The sequence below is a fragment of the Salmo trutta genome, chromosome 25 (assembly GCF_901001165.1).
Source record: "Salmo trutta chromosome 25, fSalTru1.1, whole genome shotgun sequence".
NCBI classification, from domain to species: domain Eukaryota; kingdom Metazoa; phylum Chordata; class Actinopteri; order Salmoniformes; family Salmonidae; genus Salmo; species Salmo trutta.
The window spans coordinates 13,271,907-13,286,595 of NC_042981.1; the positions used below are offsets into that span (position 1 = coordinate 13,271,907).

Genomic DNA, 14,689 nt, shown 5'->3' on the forward strand with positions numbered 1-14,689 from the left:
CCAAAAGGCACCTAAAGGACTCTTAGACCATCTCCGGTCTGATGAAACCAAGATTGAACTCGTTGGCCTGAATGGCAAGCGTCACGTCTGGAGGAAACCTACAGTGAAGCATGGTGGTGGCAGCATCATGCAGTGGGGATGTTTTTCAGCGTCAGGGACTCGGAGCCTAGTCAGGATCGAGGCGAAGATGAATAGAGCAAAGTATAGAGATCCTTGATGAAAACCTGCTCAGGACCTCCGACTGGGGTGAAGGTTCATCTTCCAACAGGACAACGACCCTAAGCACAGGGCCAATGAAGAAAAAAAAACAAACACTGAAGACACAAATTACTAAAGAGGGAGCTAGAGACCAATCTAGCCTATCCAGAAGAAACAAACCTGTTCCCGACCCTCCATTTCGACTGGCCAGTTAGGGTTTTCATATGCACACTTTCGTGGAACAGTTTAATTTCATTTATAATAGTCTTCATATCTCAAAATCAATGTCATGTGCTTAATCAAAATTCTCTTTAAATGAAATTATAGAAATCTGAAAGTAACTTTGCCAATATTTAATAATAGCCTACATAAAGCCCAAAAATTAAAACATAGAAAATATTCAGATTTAAAAAAAATATATATCCTATAAATCAAATTGGCTATGCATTTCCTGTCTGCAAGGAACTTGAAACATTGTATCAACTATATACTTGGGTCCAGCCATAAGCTAGCACTAGCAAACTTGCAACATTGTATAAAATATTCTGGGCCCTCGTTTACTGCTCCAGTGAGCTGCACACAGACGAGCTAAGAAGTAATCAGGTAGGCCTTTTTTATGACATTTCCACCAGATCAGAGTGGTTATCAAATGGGAGAGAACTGGAAAGATTGTTCAAATCTGCTTTGTTGAGGAGCTAATATCATTCTCAGTGGATGTAAAAACAGACTTTGTTTACTTGCTTTCTGAGGCGAAGAAAATATTACTTTGGCTTAACTCACCATCCCTGTGGAGATTCTCAATCAGAACTAGTATCAGATCCCCACATTTACATTTATAGGCCTACATTTGCATGCAGGCCAGGTAGCCTAGGCTGTGTTTTATGCTTAGTCAGATGTGTCCTTACACAAGATTGACAGGAGCGCTCCAATGGATTAGTGCACTCAGACAGGTGTCTCGTGGGCCATACATTTTTTTTAAATTTATATTTGCCACTGCTTGACAATAAAAAAAAAAAAAATCTATCGACCAATTCGATTGTTTGGTTGCCAACTGTTTCCAGGTTGCTAAAATTCAAATAGACAAACTATGGACTAATCCATTGTGTAGGCCACGGGGGTGGCACACCAGTAGTACATCTACCGTTAATTACCATAGTTTTTAAATCTACAATGTTTGTTTGGTTACAGAAATTTCTGTTAATGCATTCAATTTATTATTATTATTATTATTACCATTACAGTCTAACATTTGTTTGCAGAGCACACAACCTTATGCTACACTTGTGAGGGAAAAGTTTTGGTTTATTTCATTCCATTTAAGAGTTGTCAATTTATTTATTGCCTTTCGTTCGGAGCGCTCCTGTCAATCTTGTCTCTCTGTACTTTGCTCCGTTCATCATGGTGTACAAAAATCTAATTGTACATCCTGTCGGGCGTGGCCAATTCGAATTTCAACTAATGAGTTGAATGGGAGTCAATTCCAAAGTTCTGAATTGAGCACAATTCATGTGTTGGAATTGACTCCCATTCAACTCATGAGTTGAAATTTGAATTGAATTGGCCACGCCCCATAGGATGTAGAGTTTCAGTGACTGGAAGTAGAATTTAATCCAGTGCAATTCAAAGAAATTCCACTGTCATAGAGCATTAGATTCATTGAATCTGACAGTTCACACTTCAACACCAAAGAATAAATCACCTTTCTCTGGAAACAATGTTAATTTACTCTTTTAACCTTAGTGCTTAGAATAGCCAATTATATGTCCACCAACCATTTTCATTTGTGTGTCGGTCGTCCAGCTTCAACTCATCCAGTGAGTGATACTGTCAGCCATCTAACCTAATCCTACGTCACTTACAGAAACTACATTATTCATTCAAAGCGTCTGCTGTGTGTGTGTGTGTGTGTGTGTGTGTGTGTGTGTGTGTGTGTGTGTGTGTGTGTGTGTGTGCGCGAGAAAGAGAGTTGGAGTTTCCAAGGACAAACAGGCTCCTTCTCTTTTCACCCAGGCAGATTCTCTTCACAAGCTTTAAACGCTTAACATTCTTTCTTTTGTTACTTATTCTGTACTCAAAAACATCTGCATGATTTCCGTTTGGTTTGACAATTTATACAAGCGCTGTGTATTGAGTATGACCTTATGAACTGACAGTTGTTCATTTTCTAGTCCTTTTGGAAATCAATTTTGCTTGATTTCAATGAACGGGATGTGTATTTTAGATTTAATAGGCTATACAAAATACACACAACCTTAGGAAGGCTAGTGCCACCCTCTTGCCAACACTGGACCACATGTAGCCTGTGAACGGCATATTTCTGGGTGTTTGTTTACCATACTTATTTAGTGCAGGTGAGTGGGCAATCCTCTCATCTAATAGAAACGATTACACCAACTTAGGCTTGTTGTTTACACCTCCGCTCCTCCCATTAAGCCCTCTGTGTGTTTACTGTTTGTTGCCGAAAGCTCAGAGCAAGTGTTTTCCATTATAAACCTATTAGATATCAAACAGTACACGCTTCCTTCATCTATCCCTCTGCCGCACTCGGCTTCATATTTAATAAGGGAGGAAGTTTGCTTTGATTCCGCGCGCGCACACACTGGCAATAGGTCCCTTATGCTCTGCTCTTGAATGCTGTTTTGCATTCTTACCATTTGCATCATGGGAATTTTCTGCTGTCACTGCAACGCTTTGACCTTTGAGACAGCACAGGGCCCAGTGTAGTGTGAGTGGGGGGGGGTTCCCCTTAGAGAAACTGTGCCATGTTCTTCCTGACTCTGATTACTGACATGCCTTAGTGTTGTAAGATTTTCTCCCTCAGGTAACTTCCTCCATTTATCTTAATTGGTAGATTCCCCATACTACTACCTTGAAGAATAAAAAAATATCTTCACAGTGCCAGCACAGAATAACATTTTTTTTTTTTTGTACAGTTACTTCCAGCACAACCTGGTCTGAAACAAATGTTGGTTTTGAAATGTGTTGTGGCGCTGTCGTAACACATCATTCCTCTCCATTCCCCCTGACTGAGCTGGCTGACTGAGCTGGCTGACTGAGCTGGCTGACTGAGCTGGCTGACTGAGCTGGCTGACTGAGCTGGCTGACTGAGCTGGCTGACTGAGTTGGCTGACTGAGTTGGCTGACTGAGTTGGCTGACTGAGTTGGCTGACTGAGTTGGCTGACTGAGCTAGCTGACTGAGTGCCTGCCTGTTGATCCTAAGAGGAGAACCCACTCCCCTGGGGGAAATCTACAGAGAGGAGAGACCTCAGCCTAGCTACTACTGTAGAGCAGAGCACCAACTAACTAACCAACACCTGGGTAAGGACAGAGGACCCTATTTCTTGCCCCCCACATCTCCCTCTTTCTACAGTCCTCCCTGTGTGTCTTTGTGTTGTCTCCTTACCTCCCGCCCGCTGACAAAGCTGTTGTCATGGAGATGCATAGGGGTCCTTCGAGGCACGTAATCTCCACACAGCAGAGAGGCTGACAGAAAGGGAGGGAGGGGGAAGAGAGGCGAGCCCAGACAAAAAAAAGAGGTAGGTATGGGATTTCTTGAGATAAGGAGGAGGGCAGACTGAGGTCTTGTTCAGATTCAGAGCTGTGCTGAGGAGGTTAGAATGTGTGCCCTGTCAATCTCACTCACTCACTCACTGGGACACAGCTCAGTAGTGCAGGACCTGGGGAGTATGTGCAGCTCAGAGTGAACTAGGAAGGGAGGAATGTGACAGGACCTGTGGAGGAGGGGTTGATCCATGGATGGAGGGACAAAGGTTATCTATTCTTCTGGTGTCCGGCTTCATGTGACCACTGCTGGCCTGTTGGAGCGAGGGAGAGAGCTGATATTGGTTATCTGCCTGAGATTACAACAGAAAGTGTGTCCCACTGAAATGTCATCTATGTGTACTGACTCCACAGTCACCTTTTATAATAACCTGTGTCTTTTAGGTCTACTTCAGTCACCTTTTATAATAACCTGTATCTTGTATGTCTACTTCAGTCACCTTTTATAATAACCTGTATCTTTTATGTCTACTTCAGTCACCTTTTATAATAACCTGTGTCTTTTAGGTCTACTTCAGTCACCTTTTATAATAACCTGTATCTTGTATGTCTACTTCAGTCACCTTTTATAATAACCTGTATCTTGTATGTCTACTTCAGTCACCTTTTATAATAACCTGTGTCTTTTAGGTCTACTTCAGTCACCTTTTATAATAACCTGTATCTTGTATGTCTACTTCAGTCACCTTTTATAATAACCTGTATCTTGTATGTCTACTTCAGTCACCTTTTATAATAACCTGTATCTTGTATGTCTACTTCAGTCACCTTTTATAATAACCTGTGTCTTTTAGGTCTACTTCAGTCACCTTTTATAATAACCTGTATCTTGTATGTCTACTTCAGTCACCTTTTATAATAACCTGTATCTTGTAGGTCTACTTCAGTCACCTTTTATAATAACCTGTATCTTTTATGTCTACTTCAGTCACCTTTTATAATAACCTGTGTCTTTTAGGTCTACTTCAGTCACCTTTTATAATAACCTGTATCTTGTATGTCTACTTCAGTCACCTTTTATAATAACCTGTGTCTTGTATGTCTACTTCAGTCACCTTTTATAATAACCTGTATCTTGTATGTCTACTTCAGTCACCTTTTATAATAACCTGTATCTTGTATGTCTACTTCAGTCACCTTTTATAATAACCTGTATCTTGTATGTCTACTTCAGTCACCTTTTATAATAACCTGTGTCTTGTATGTCTACTTCAGTCACCTTTTATAATAACCTGTATCTTGTATGTCTACTTCAGTCACCTTTTATAATAACCTGTATCTTGTATGTCTACTTCAGTCACCTTTTATAATAACCTGTATCTTGTATGTCTACTTCAGTCACCTTTTATAATAACCTGTATCTTTTAGGTCTACTTCAGTCACCTTTTATAATAACCTGTATCTTGTATGTCTACTTCAGTCACCTTTTATAATAACCTGTATCTTGTATGTCTACTTCAGTCACCTTTTATAATAACCTGTATCTTGTATGTCTACTTCAGTCACCTTTTATAATAACCTGTGTCTTTTATGTCTACTTCAGTCACCTTTTATAATAACCTGTGTCTTTTAGGTCTACTTCAGTCACCTTTTATAATAACCTGTATCTTGTAGGTCTACTTCAGTCACCTTTTATAATAACCTGTATCTTTTAGGTCTACTTCAGTCACCTTTTATAATAACCTGTGTCTTTTAGGTCTACTTCAGTCACCTTTTATAATAACCTGTGTCTTTTAGGTCTACTTCAGTCACCTTTTATAATAACCTGTATCTTGTATGTCTACTTCAGTCACCTTTTATAATAACCTGTATCTTGTATGTCTACTTCAGTCACCTTTTATAATAACCTGTGTCTTTTAGGTCTACTTCAGTCACCTTTTATAATAACCTGTGTCTTTTAGGTCTACTTCAGTCACCTTTTATAATAACCTGTATCTTGTAGGTCTACTTCAGTCACCTTTTATAATAACCTGTATCTTGTATGTCTACTTCAGTCACCTTTTATAATAACCTGTATCTTGTATGTCTACTTCAGTCACCTTTTATAATAACCTGTGTCTTGTAGGTCAGCTTCTTGTGTGTAAGGTTTTTAGGGCTGACCCCATTTCGTCGACTGGTCGGTTGTTTGGTCGATAACTGAGATTTTTTTTTGTCGAGCGGTCGCACATTCTTTTTTAAAAATGTTTATGGTGCACAAGACACCTGTCTTATTGGTGCCTGTCTCAGTGGACTGATCCATTGTGGAGGACACGGGGATGGCACAGTCCACCACTCTAAGACGTGATACTGACATTCTAAATGATTATATATTATGTAAGAATAATAGTGCAACACTAATAAATCTAATATAGATACACACAGGAAACTGTTGAGTGTGAAAAACCCAGCAGCGTTGCAGTTCTTGACACAAACTGGTGCGCCTGGCACCTACTGCCATACCTCTAGTGTCTTGCCCATTCACCCTTAGAATGGCACACATTCCATGACTCAATTGTTTCAAGACTCCTCCCCTTCATCTACACTGAAGTGGATTTAACAAGTGACATCAAATAATTTCACCTGGATTCCCCTAATCAGTCTGGCTTGGAAAAACCAAGTGTTCTTAATGTTTTGTATACTCAGTGTATATCTACAGAAATAAGACAGATCCTGCTTCTGTTGCCATTTTGTGTTTGTTTAATAGCCTATTGATTCCGTGAGCACCAAGCCTCCCATAACCGCAAAATGTTGGATGATGCAATTTCACAAATTCAAAATTTTTTGATCTTTGCTATGCTGTAATAAAGGCTTTACAATTTATTTAAAAAATTGTTAGTAGATATTCTGGTATTACTTAGAATGTATTTAGTGTTAACTTCCAAACGGGCATAAAAACAATATGTCACATACAATATTCTCTCCTATACCCTCTGTATTTAGGGAGTTTCTCCCATTCTTTTGTGCATATTCTTTCAAGCTCTGTCAGGTTGGATGGGGAACGTCGCTGCACAGCTATTTTCAGGTCTATTTTTGATCTCGTTCAAGTCCGGGCTCTGGCTGGGCCACTCAAGGACATTCAGAGACTTGTCCTGAAGCCACTTCTGTGTCTTGGCTGTGTGCTTAGGGTTGTTGTCCTGTTGGAAGGTGAACCTTCACCCCAGTCAGGTCCTGAGTGCTCTAGAGCAGGTTTTCATCAAGGATCTCTCTGTACTTTGCTCCGTTCATCTTTCCCTCAATCCTGACTAGTCTCCCAGTCCCTGCCGCTGAAAAACATCCCCCCCAGCATGATACTGCCACCTCCATGCTTCACCGTAGGGATGGTGCCAGGTTTCCTCCAGATGTGACGCTTGGCATTCAGGCCAACGAGTTCAATCTTGGTTTCATCAGACCAGATAATCTTGTTTCTCATGGTCAGAGTCCTTTTAGGTGCCTTTTGGCAAACTCCAAGCGGGCTGTCATGTGCCTTTTACTGAGGAGTGGCTTCCGTCTGGCCACTCTACCATAAAGGCCTGATTGGTGGAGTGCTGCAGAGATGGTTATCCTTTTGGAAGATTCTCCTATCTCCACAGAGGAACTCTGTCCAATCAATTCAATTTACCACAGGTGGACTCCAATCACGTTGTAGAAACATATCAGGGATAATCAATGGAAACGGAATGCAACAGAGTCTCATAGCAAAGGGTCTGAATGCTGATGTAAATAAGGTATTTCAGATTTTTATTTGTAATACATATACAAAAATGTCTAAACCTGTTTTTGCTTTGTCATGATGGTGTATTGTGTGTAGATGGGGGGGGGGGGGGGGGTTATTTAATCCATTTTAGAATTAGGCTGTAACGTAACTGGAAAAACTCAAGGGGTCTGAATACTTTCTGAATGCACTGTATTCATTTTTTCTTTACAACAGACTTTTTTGTTTTGTACATTTTTATAATTTATTTAGTAATCTAACAGCAACTGTTTTTAGTGTGCTGTGATAAAGACTTTATATATCTTTTTGTGGTGTTAGAACATACTCTGTTACACTTATTTATTTAGTGTTCACACTGTTCCAAATGGTCAGTAAAAATTATATTGTAATCTAACAGCAACTGTTTGGCACACATAATACTCACGCAGTGCTTGCTCCTATACCCTCCTTTTTCTGGATCTCCAGTAGCTTCCACAACTAAGTCAAATGTCTTCCACACATCTGACTTCCCCTTTCCCTCCTGAGCAACCAGTAAACATTAACCCGTTTCCAGTGTCTTTTTCACATCCTCCACATCCATTTTGCTGTCGACATTACTATGTTCGGAGTTAGTTATATCCAATTTATTGATGTGATTGATAGACGGCTATAGGGCAGGCCCTATTGGTCACGTGCATGCAATACATACATGTTTCACGTAAAGAGAGCAAGGGTTAAAGGAATAGGGAATGTTTTTCCTAAACAAATTAGGTATTTCGGTAACAGAACTTTTCAGTCAGAGAAACAAGTAAAAAACAAAATGGCTGTAATTATGTTGCAGCTTTAGCACAGCGTGATAAACACTTGCTGTGCTGTGGTGCCTGTTCACTGAAGGAGAGTGGGACAGCGTGTGCCAGTCACACAGGCACTTTCTGTAATTTTATTATTATTATTTTTTTTTTTTATTATTACACAGCATGGTCATCAGGCTCCCTCTTGAATCATTTGTCTTAATTATTTCATCAAACTGTGCATTTAACACTGGAGCCACTGGGCTTCGAGGGACCTCCCATCTAGCTAACTAGCAGTCATTCTTACTGCTACATTCTAACAGTATAATTAATACATTTCATATATGCTATTGCTGAAACAATCATTTGGTTGTGTTCATGAATGTGTTCGGTAACATTTAGAATACAATATTTTTTTTCATTTCAAATAACAAAATAGCATTTTCATTCGTTTATTACTGTAGGCTATATGTAAAAACATTCGACTGTTCAATACATTTTATTTATGGAGTGCCTTTTGTTACAACTATGAAACAGAAACCATGTGTTGGAACACAGCTTCTTTTATATTATATCCTATGTTTTTACAAAATACCCGAACCACAAAGACCGTCAGCAAAACGCGCAGCCAAATGATGAAAACATCAGTAGTTGATGACCCCTGATATGTGGCGTTGCGTATTATATAATATTTACATGCATTTGGTTGTAGTGCGTAATAGTATCTATTTTTTTCTTGTGTTCTGTCGATGGTAAATGACGGATGCATGGTGCTCATGACAGAAACTGTCTTTCTTGCCTTGCATTGGTATAGTGGGAGTTTTGTCATTCTTCAGCATTGTACGGCTGTGCAGGTGCCTTATTTTGTGCAGAGGGAGGGAGCTCCCTTCTCGCTTTGGTCATGGTGCCGACAAGGTTTGTTTTATTCACAAGCAACTTGTTCACCAGTGGAAGTGAAGAAATTGTACATGATGACATTTCTCTCCTTGCCAACATAAGGTTCCACAAGCCTCGTCAGAGTTTCGTTTGGTGGTGTCGCGGGCACCTGCTCAATGCGTAGTGTTCTGACTTTTTTTGCACTTAGGCCTCGGATGTGTAGGTTCAGGCTGAGGCTCAGAATCAGAAGAGAAATCATCAGAGACGTCATGATTCATTTCTTCCCCAGCGTCTGGGAACCTTTCATTCAAATCTTGTAGTTGCGTTAATGCAGCATGTGCATCCATTCTTCTTGCCATTGTAAATTACACACACTCTCACTGTGTACTCCTAGTAGACGGATAAGACTGCTGGGATTTTGTGGGCTGATATAGGGTACATACCATTTAGAGATTAGAATTGGAATATACCAATCCACTAAAATGACAGCTTTAGTGGTTCTAGCGTTAAAGCATCAGACAAGCTCAGTGCATATAGTTGATTTGATTCAAAGACATAGGATGTTTTATATATGGAAAATGTCACTTTTAACAATGTTGTCCAATCGATTGGTTGAAAGTAGAGTTCGACCGATTATCATTTTTTAACGCCGATACCGATTATTGGAGGACCAAAAAAGCCAATGACGTTTTTAATTTTTTTATTTATTATTTGTATTTATTTTTATATATTTGTAATAATGGAAATTACAACATTACCGAATGAACACTTTTTTTATTTTAACTTAATATAATGCATAAATAAAATCTATTTAGTCTCAAATAATGAAACCTGTTCAATTTGGTTTAAATAACGCAAAACAAAGTGTTGGAGAAGAAAGTAAAAGTGCAATATGTGCCATGTAAGAAAGCTAACGTTTAAGTTCCTTGCTCAGAACATGAGAACATATGAAAGCTGGTGGTTCCTTTTAACATGAGTCTTCAATATTCCCAGGTAAGAAGTTTTAGGTTGTAGTTATTATAGGAATTGTGACGCGTCGACTATTTCTCTCTATACCATTTGTATTTCATATACCTTTGACTATTGGATGATCTTATAGGCACTTTAGTATTGCCAGCCTAATCTCGGGAGTTGATAGGCTTGAAGTCATAAACAGCACTGTGCATCAAGCATTGCTAAGAGCTGCTGTTTGAATGAATGCTTACGAGCCTGCTGCTGCCTACCACCGCTCAGTCAGACTGCTCTATCATAGACTTAATTATAATATTATAAACACAGAAATACAAGCCTTTGGTCATTAATATGGTCAAATCCGGAAACTATCATTTCGAAAACAAAACCTTTATTCTGTCAGTGAAATACGAAACCGTAAATATTGCTGTTACATTGCACAACCTTCAATGTTATGTTATAATTATGTACAATTCTGGCAAGTTAATGACGGTCTTCACACAGTTCGCAACGAGCCAGGCAGCCCAAACTGTTGCATATACTCTGAATCTGCGTGCAATAAACGCAAGAGAAGTGACACAATTTCACCTGGTTAATATTGCCTGCTAACATTAATTTATTTTAACTAAATGTGCAGGTTTAAAAAAAATATATACTTCTGTGTATTGATTTTAAGAAAGGCATTGATGGTTAGGTACATTTGTGAAACGATTGTGCTTTTTTCACGAATGCGCTTTTGTTAAATCATCACCCGTTTGCCGATTAATCGGTCAACCTCTAGTTGAAAGAACAGACGACTTGGTCGACCAAGATTTAGTTTTTTTTGTCGGGGACAGCACTAAAGGTTTTACTTAAGTGTAAAACTGCAGAGCTGTTTCTCTGAGTGCCCTTTGACCCTTTTGTCAGAGAGATCCATTGGAGAGGGGAGTGTGTCTGTGGGTCAAGGGTTAAAAGTGCGCGTGTGTGTGGTGTTTGACTGACTGTGAGAGACTCTGTTTGCGTGCCCGCGAGTGTGTGTGAGGGCTGAGGTATTTGTTTGGTTTAAAATGGTCTGTGTGTGTAATATAAGGTGATTAACTGAGTGATAATGGCCTCTGGCCTGGTCTGGTCTGGCTCAACCAGCTGACAGACTGACGGCGGAGGGAGCTGTAGAGAACAGCAGGGACCACAGCGTGAGGCAGGGACCTGTAGAGAATAGCAGGGACCACAGCGTGAGGGAGGGACCTGTAGAGAATAGCAGGGACCACAGCGTGAGGCAGGGACCTGTAGAGAATAGCAGGGACCACAGCGTGAGGGAGGGACCTGTAGAGAATAGCAGGGACCACAGCATGAGGGAGGGACCTGTGGAGAATAGCAGGGACCACAGCGTGAGGCAGGGACCTGTAGAGAATAGCAGGGACCACAGCGTGAGGCAGGGACCAGTAGAGAATAGCAGGGACCACAGCGTGAGGCAGGGACCTGTGGAGAATAGCAGGGACGGACCACAGCGTGAGGCAGGGACCTGTAGAGAATAGCAGGGACCACAGCGTGAGGCAGGGACCTGTAGGGAACAGCAGGGACCACAGCGTGAGGCAGGGACCTGTAGAGAATAGCAGGGACCACAGCGTGAGGGAGGGACCTGTGGAGAATAGCAGGGACCACAGCGTGAGGCAGGGACCTGTGGAGAATAGCAGGGACCACAGATTGAAGTAGTGTAGTAGCTAGGTGTCTCTGTTTTGGTTGGCCTATTTAGTATTGTAATATTTTATTAGGATCCCGATTAGCTGTTGCTGAAGCAGCCGCTACTCTTTCTGGGTTCCACGTGTGTAAATAGCTTCGTCTCTGGCTTCCACTTGAAGTTTATTTCAGGTTCTTTACAGTGGGTTGGGAATAGAGGTTTTAGACGTTGGCTGGGGAGGTGTGTGTGTAAAAAGCTCATTATTTGGGTTGAATCCTGGATGGTGAGATGTACTGTAAGTGATTGATTACTCTGTGGATTTATTGTGTTTTATTTTCTGGATAAAAAAGGGGCGTTGAGCGTGGTCGGCCCCTCGGTACAGGTACATTTTAGAGGCCCCATCTTCGCAGTGTAGAGACATTTTTTTTTTTTTCATTTGTAAGCCAATCTACTGCAATTCTACACATTTCTCCATGGAGCTTAGAGACATTTTTGCAGTTTTAAATTAATTGATTTTGGAATTATATGTCCACTTTCTTCTCTCCAACTTTATCTGATTTTAGTAAAAAAAAAATGTTAATACTGAGATTGTATTTCCATTTGTTTGGACTCAGGCAACCCGAAAAGAAACGCTTAGGCGGCCTGCCCAAAGATTACAGTGGCAGAAAAATCCCTGGTATTGAAATGTAAGGTAGTGTGGCTGTATTATGTTGTGGTTTGTCTGTGACCGACAGCATTGCAGTACCATACTAATCGTTCTTCCCTTCCTGTTCTGCAGGTGTCCTTCCCTCCTGGAATCCCAGCATCTGCCGAGTCATCAGTAGTGCGTTAGGGTGTCATGGCCGCCAGGTCCCGGACATGCAGAAATCACCTTTCATAGTGTTTCCCCCCAGCCAACCACTTGCAAACACACACACGTAGGAGGAGGAGCAGGAGAAGGCGCAAGGGTGATAATGATAACCACATCCTATATGAACGGTCACATGACTGAGTCAGACGGAAGAGGAGGAGTTGAGGCCAACCAGGAGGAGCCCCAGCAGTGGCACAGGGAGATGGCGGTGGACTGCCCGGGGGACCTGGGTGCTCGTACCCTGCCTGTGAGGCGCTCTGCCCAGCTGGAGAGGATCCGTCAGCACCAGGAAGACCTGAGGAGGAGGAAGGAGGAGGAGGGCAGGAACAGACAGGAGCTGGATCTGACCGCCTCCATACGGCTCAAGAAGCTGTCTCAGAACCCCAAGGTGGGCATCGATAACCCCACCTTCGACCCCATCGAGGGCCCTGGAGGGCCACTGGGACTGCCACCCAACCTGGGGGCCCCCACTCTACTGGGTGAGTAGGACTGAATATGAGAACAAAGATTATACAATATTAAATGTTCTATTAAGTGTCAGTTGTTTGGCATCAGTCTCTGGTCACTAGCCAAGATAACGTTGGTGGTTGTGTCCTGCTGAATTTAAAATCAACCACACGATGTACGTATGGCATCATTAGTGCTCAGATAGTGTGGTGAAGGAAGTGCCATTTTTGCTTAAGTTGATCTTTTTAGATTTACGGGGGGGGGGGGGGGGGGGGGGGTTGGGTCCATCTAGAATTCAGAATACACTTCTTGAGCTGTCAGAACAGCATGGAGCTATCATTTAACCTTTATTTAACCAGGTTTGTCTCGTTGAGATAAACATCTCTTCAAGAGAGGCCTGGACCAAGCTGCAGCATCAACACATCAGTATCAGACAGACACATGACATCAACCAGACTAAAATTACAGCTTAATAGCCCTGACCTTGACATCTCTAGCTTTTATAATCATCCATCTCTTTTCTCTCAGTACACATGTATCCTCTGTGTCGGTCTGTGGCTTTCCCTCAGTCTCTTAACCCAAGTTCACTGTTCCAAGTAGGCTTATGAATATCACACAACACCCTCCAAGTCTGTAGGCCTATGGTGGGTGCCTTCCTGTTCTAAAGCTCTGTGAGTGATCCTCGGGGAGGGGGGGATCCTGTGAGGGGACATTCATTAAAAAGTCTGTTACAAAACATTCTGAACCAGGCTACAATGGCTGCTCTCTCTCCCTGAGTAGGTGACCCATCTCCTGTTCTTGGCCTGCTCTACCACTCTTCCTGCCACGTTAATAATGCATCGTATAGCCCGCCTGGCCTAACGGGTCGCGTAGCCCGCCTGGCCTAACGGGTCGCGTAGCCCGCCTGGCCTAACGGGTCGCGTAGCCCGCCTGGCCTAACGGGTCGCGTAGCCCGCCTGGCCTAACGGGTCGCCTAGCCTAAAAAAAAACAATATGGAGAGAGAAAGTAGGTCCTCCATCAGATGAGATGACACTAGCTTCCTAATAACATACCCCCTTTGACACACCAACCCTCTCCTTATTTTGGTATTACTTACACTGGACAGATATGCCTGAAAGAGGGGTCTGGATTTGAGAGAGCTGGAAAGATTGAAGAATTTGATTAATTCTGGAGTTGTATCCCAGCTATTAATATCCTGTCTTGACCATAGTTCCTTTGAGTTCACTGTTATTTTTTTTTCTGCATGTGTGTGTCTGGCTTTTGTGTACTGTATTTCTATGGGTGACCTGTCAGTACAGTATATGTATGCCTGACTCACTTTCCTCCGTACAGAGTTGGAGGAGCTGCTGATGTCCCTGAAGCAGGTGCAGCACTGCCTGTCTGACGGCCAGAGCCAGGAGGACGTGGAGCTGGTGCTGCAGCTGGTCCAGAAGACTGACTTCCAGAAGGCCTTCAACATCCACAACGCTGTGGCCCAGCACATGAACAGGCCCAGCCCGCCCTTCCCACACACAGACCGCGCTCAGGGCCTGGCACACGAGGTGAGTCCTGATCTGGAGTCAGTTTGGGGTGTTCTGATTAGAACGGTTCAGGTTAGGGTAAACTGATCATCGATCAGGGTTTACAGATTAGAGGTCGACCGATTAATCGGAATGGCCGACTTAATTAGGGTCGATTTCTAGTTTTCATAACAATCGGTAATCGGTA

At 42.1% G+C, this 14,689-nt stretch overlaps 1 protein-coding gene across 1 annotated transcript in view; it reads left to right on the forward strand.

The window, feature by feature from the left end:
• The window catches only part of pals1a (protein associated with LIN7 1, MAGUK p55 family member a), a 60,067-nt gene that overhangs the window by 18,399 nt on the left and 26,979 nt on the right, over positions 1 to 14,689 (forward strand). Inside the window, exons 2-3 of the mRNA XM_029712963.1 lie at positions 12,463 to 13,013; positions 14,315 to 14,523. Coding sequence (XP_029568823.1) covers positions 12,638 to 13,013; positions 14,315 to 14,523 — 585 coding nt within the window. The 5' untranslated portion in view covers positions 12,463 to 12,637. The remainder of the gene's footprint in view (positions 1 to 12,462; positions 13,014 to 14,314; positions 14,524 to 14,689) is intronic.